The sequence below is a fragment of the Crocodylus porosus genome, unplaced genomic scaffold, assembly GCF_001723895.1.
Source record: "Crocodylus porosus isolate Cpor-Errol unplaced genomic scaffold, CroPor_comp1, whole genome shotgun sequence".
Lineage (NCBI taxonomy): Eukaryota > Metazoa > Chordata > Crocodylia > Crocodylidae > Crocodylus > Crocodylus porosus.
The window spans coordinates 106,113,363-106,119,317 of NW_017728947.1; the positions used below are offsets into that span (position 1 = coordinate 106,113,363).

Genomic DNA, 5,955 nt, shown 5'->3' on the forward strand with positions numbered 1-5,955 from the left:
GCACCTGGCTGGGGTCTTATGACCCCTGCCACCCCCAGTGCTCCTTCCTGCCCATGGCGGGGGGTCGGACTCGATGATCTGTCTAGGTCCCCTCCCACTCAGTGATTCTATGAGTCTATGAACAGTGAGAAGTTCTCATACTGAACAAGCAGGCAGGGCTTGATGCGACTGAAGGTCTGCCATGCTTTGTACATATACCAGAACATATGTGAACCTGGGGCATAATCATCATAATATGCCTGTGAATAGTAGTATGCTGGTGTCCTGGTGCCACATTATTCTTAAACATCTAGTGCTGTTATAGGGAGTGTTATCTGAATAAATGGTAAGGAAAACGTTCCCAAGACAAATATTGAGAACAAACAGCTGTTTGTTTTACTAGAGGTAGCTGAAAACAGGCATCTACTTTATAAACCCTAGTTAGTCCTCGGTAGTGGTCATTAGATTACATTAGTAGAGGACTAGCATTAGAGGTCCTTGGAGTAGTTCACCAAAGAGGTCTCACTTTGATTTCACAGATGAGGGTAAAAAAAATCTCTGCTAGTGACAACAATGAAAAGACTGGAGAGGTGCATTGCTCTTGTTTCATTTGTTAAGCAGTTTTTTAAAACCCCTGCTGATCAGGTGTCGTGCTCCCAATTGATCTTTTTTTCTCTTCTTCATTCAGGTCCTTTCAATTTGCCCCAAAGACATGAGAGCAGATATCTGCGTACATCTGAATCGGAAGGTTTTTAACGAGCACCCTGCCTTTCGACTTGCTAGCGACGGCTGTCTGCGGGCCTTGGCTGTGGAGTTTCAGACTATACACTGTGCTCCAGGAGACCTCATCTACCATGCTGGTGAAAGTGTGGATGCTCTGTGCTTTGTGGTGTCAGGATCCCTAGAAGTCATACAGGATGATGAGGTGGTGGCTATTTTAGGTACTGTAATCATTACTGCAATGGTTGTAAAGTCCACAAACAATTAGAAGGTTGGGGGCACTATCGGAGATTGTATGTATGTTTTGTTGGAAATGAAAGTAACTCAAGCAATGGCATATCAAATGATCTGTGGGTGCATCTGCACATGCACTTTAATGCTCATTAGCCTATTTTAATATGGATTAGAGCATCACAAAAAGGTGTGTTTTCACTTATGCACATTAAAATAAGCAAATGCCCTTTCTTCTGGTACCTCACAACGAAGGTGCTAAATTTAATGTGCGTTAGCAAAAGCACAATAATGAACATTTAGCCGTGCCCTGTTAGGTCATTAAGACCGCTATATAAGGCTCAGACTTCTCTATTTAGGTCTCTTTTCCCTGTGGAACAGAGCTGTCCTGCAGGGCTCTGAATCTTGGTAAACCTTGAAGTAGAGGCTACAAACTGAAGAACAGACACATGTAAAATAAGTAGTTATCAAAGGTGACATATGTGGATGGAGAAGAAATTGCTTAGACAGATCTTACAGACTTCATTTGCAGTTTTTCAGAAGTCCTAAACACCACTTTGCAACCGGCCACAAAATGATGCTTAGCTTCAGCATCTTGATGCAATTATGTCAGGAAAGGAAAATTAGAATTTCCTTTCCTGAGGGTGATACATATTAAGAAGCTGCTTTCTTAATGATAGTTTCACTTTCTGATTAATTCAGTCTTAGACTCAGAGAGAAGGGAGCTAGGGAGGAGAGTGATATGTGAACAGCCTATATCAGATGAGCTTTGTCTGAGCAGAAGCGGTTTGAGCAGTGAAGCTTGGAAATGTTTTCCTTCTGTTTACCTTCAAATAATAGCTGGTCTTGCCTAGGGGGACAGCAACAGTGCCCTGGGACCAGGAGAGACTAGTGGTTGTCACAGCACTGAGATGTTTTGTCTCCAGAGAGGCTCCTCTAGCAGCAAATCTGTCGTGTTTTATTCCTGTAGGAGGACTCTTTCTGCCCATTCTGGCTCACTGGTCACAGCAAAGGTGTCTCTGAGCACAACAGAATGGCACCCCTGTGCTTGAAATCCTTTACATATCATACTGGAAGAAATGTCTACAGTTTCATTGTGCTCTTGCGAGTGCATTGTCCATGTTAACCTGTTCTCTTGTCCGCAGTCCAGTATGAGCTTTTCACACATGCATCAAAGCTGAGTTTTCTCCTGAATCGGGAATGAAACATGAAGAACTTGTGTCACACGGTGAAAATTGTCGCTGTTGAAACCTAGCCCAAAGAAATATGCTACCAACAAAAATGAACTGAGATTTTGAGCCCAGATAAGCATGTGAATTAGGGCTGATCTAGGCACATCTAGGCTCCTCCCGTTCCACGAATGCAGTTGCTTGCATCCACTGCACGGATTACCTGTGATTCACTCTGCAATCTTATCTTGACCCTTGATCTGCCTCCAGTGCCTGGATATATCTTGGGTACAAATAACGTGCCCACCTACCTAGGCAATTAAAGGGATAAGGACAGAGGGTTTCTGTTAAGCAGGAAGAGGCAGAAATACACCATCTATTCAGGCCTGGCACACAATAGATAATAGAAATCTTTCTAACGCCAACTAGGCTGCAATTATAGTCAGAGGAAGTTGTGCACCCAAGCAGTCAACACTGGAGAAGCAACATTAAACTGAACACTAATGCTCTCCTTGTGCATGCAGATCTGGCAGCACTGGTTGAGCTATTCCTAATGCAGACCTTTCACTAACTTCAGAGGGAACTGGTCTGGTTTAGGTGAGAGCAGAACTGGGTCGGTAGCAGTGATCTTAACACAGAGTTCACTCTTGGATGCCTAACTGATATAGAAGACTGTATAGCTATAAGACTGTAATGAATTCTCTTTTCTTGCTATGATCCCAGCTGAGCATTTTTTTCTATATGCTCAGAGCTTATAAAGACAGAAGGGACTATTTGGATTTCCCTGAATTAATTCCTTAATTCCTTTGAGGCACAGCCTACGTGAAATGTGCCGCTGAGCTGCGGTGCCCAAGAGAGGTTCAAACAAAAATTCTCCTTTATATGTTGTGCGGGGAGGGAGAATCTCTAGTGGCACCCCTTCAAGTCCCCACTGAAGGGGTTGTGGTACATGACCCACAGCTCAGTGGCTGTATTTCATGAAGTCTTCTTCTGTTTGTCTTGGATTTCATTGGGCAGGGACTCCAGGGAGACCAGGAACTATTGTTACGCCCATCTGCTGTGCCGGAGTATAATGGAAGAGGGACAGAAAGGAAATACCTGCACAATTGCTCACATAAATGTAGGAAGGAATACAGGCTTTGATGCAGTTCTTTACGGCATCATTTTGGAGTCACAGCATGGAGTAAAAGTGGGGAAAAAAGAAAATACAAAGACAAGTGTGTGTCCAAAAGAGGTACCAGACCCATTATCAGATGTGTGTACATGCTCCAGTGTGTGTACTTGTTCTCAGTTCATTACGAAACCAAACTAATTCCTTCTAGCTGGAGGAGGATCTGAGCTGACGTAAATACCTACCAACACTTGGAAATATCCAGTAAAATTTTCTGTCTCCCAGTAAATATAAAGTCATTTAAAAAGAGAGATGTCGTACAAAAAGCTAATCTTTATTCATGGTCAGGATTGAGCCCCTTATTCAAAAGCTCCTAAATCCGCAGTTTCTATAGCAAAATATTCTCATCCACAACACTAATCTCAGTGACAAAAGGGATATCTCTTTCTCTGGGTTATAGCTATTCAAAGAAGAAAGGATTTTGAAAAAGCGTGGCTGTATTTAACCAAACAAATGATTTGAGTGTGCTACAATAAAAACAAAGAGCAAATTATCAGTTTATTGAACAGGAAAACATTGCTAAATGGATTATGTTGATCATCCATTGTTTATTATTGAAAATAATTTGTTTGGGATAATATTGTGAAATCTTTACTTCTCCCGGTTACACATTGTAAATTCAGTATCTATATTATACTCTGTTTGACCAGAGAGACCTTTAACCACATTCAGTTAAAAAGAATCGGCTTTAATTACTGGAAGTGCCTTTGATTCTGCCAACACTACTGACAGCAATTCAATGAATCAGAGTTGCATTTACTGTGTGGTAGAGGGATTGGTAGATGGTATAAATCTATCTTAAGAAAAGATAAACTGTTGCTCTGGTAATCAGAAAACTAGACAAGTCTCCTCAGGCTTTGGCAGATTAGTTAATAGAATAGTGAACTGATTAATTGTGAGATTTTCTCTCTGATCTGAAAAAAAAAAAAAAGGTTATGGAGCAGAATCCCTCTCCAAGGGATTTATAATGACACTCTGACATGTGAGATGATGCAGTACAGATCAAATGGGGGAACATTATTATTTTAAATCAATCTGCTCAGTCTTGAGCAGCTCAAACAGAAGGACCTGCTTACATGAGAGCTTGGGTCATGTAGAGCTTTCCATGGTTGTGCATCACCTCCCCCCCCATTTTCTCACCCGGCTTTTTTGCAAAGGTTCCCCAGTCCTTTCTTTCTATAGAAGCCGTTGCTTTTCATCCCTATGCATACTGTCACTTTGTAGAGCACTGCTCACTTGGGGATCTCAACGTGCGCAGCCTACATCGATCAAATAAGTCCCATCAAACCCCATTGTTCAGGGACATAGTAGTTTGGTGACACTGGCCAGCAGATGGCTTGCTTGAAGCTGCGGAGGAAGTTGGAAGCAGAGACAGGATGTCTTGGCTCACTTCCGTGCTTCAGCCCGAAGACCAAGCGCTCCTCTTCTCTGTGGGGCATCCTGACCAACCCAGATGGATGCCGTTACAAAGCACCTCATGTCCTCACGAGTGTACATGCCTCCCTTTGCAGACCCTTTGGCTCTGTCTCCCCTTTTCCTGCATCAGCCACTTCCAAGTCCCATCCAAACTACTTCAGTGAAGTTACAGCAGGGGCGAACGTGCACCTTTGTGTTTAGGAGCAAAGTTTTCTCAGCTGAGGCTCCCCATCTGGAATTTCCTCCCCCTTAGAAGCCTTTGGAGGCCTGAGTCCATGATTTTCATAGCAAGATTCAAGACCTGCTGTTTTGTTCAGTCCCATTGTGGTTCTGCATGCAATTAAGCCATCCAGGTGCTGCAGTAATAAGCACAATAGAAACCTGTAAAATAACAGAATAATTCAAATTGAACCTTGAGATCTGCAAAGCCTGGGATTCCTTAATGAAAAAGCCCCAGTGCCCAATTAAGTTCTCTTCATTAGTACCTTCATTTTCCTGAGACATACCCTACCTTCCCAGTGAAGTAGCTGCTGATCTAATAGCTAAAGCACGAGATTCACTCCGCACCAAGTTCAGCTCCTTCACTGGAGAAAACTGTCCTGAAAATGGTCCAGTAATTTTAATGTGTCATGTCTGCAACTGCCAGAATAGCTGGGAAGGGCAAGCAATCTTGTTTCTAATTGTCAGAAACCTTGCTGGCAAGTCAGGCTGCCTCGAGAAGCCTGTTTTGTAATTTTCCACAGTCGCAAGTAGAAATCAGCAGTATAGCTAGGTCTGCTCTGTATTCAGTAATTTACCACTTGGGAAGCCTCAGTAAGTTCAGAGGTTTCAAAGTCCCTCAAGCAAATGAAACTGCACCAGCTAGGACAGGGCAAATAGTGCTTCCCTCTGCTGTGATGACCTGGGATTTCTTCTGGCAAAGAGTCTCATGGAAGTAGCAATGCCAACCAAGTACTTGCAGATGCTGCACTCCCAGCTCCCTTTCATAGCCTGGCTAACGGTATAACTCATACAGGAACTTACACCTGAAGATTAATTAACGTGGTGTAAAGAAATCTTTATGCCAGCAGAAAAGTAACAACTTGCTGCACTTAAACCATGATTCTAGGAATTGATCATGAATATTGATCTTATGCAACAGCGCTAAAAATATCCGAGAAGCTGAACTGTGAGACGTACCTGCTCTCGAACAAAGGCAGTTTTGATTGTCCAGACAGTATGAATGTGTAATAGCTGATTCTTCCTCTGGTGTAAGGTCCCTAACCCCTC

General features: G+C 42.9%; 1 protein-coding gene across 1 annotated transcript in view; it reads left to right on the plus strand.

Moving 5' to 3' along the window:
• Positions 1-5,955, plus strand: part of KCNH5 (potassium voltage-gated channel subfamily H member 5) — a 262,762-nt gene that overhangs the window by 193,957 nt on the left and 62,850 nt on the right. The window contains exon 9 of the mRNA XM_019550852.1: positions 668-920. Within this exon, the coding sequence (XP_019406397.1) occupies positions 668-920 (253 nt within the window). The remainder of the gene's footprint in view (positions 1-667; positions 921-5,955) is intronic.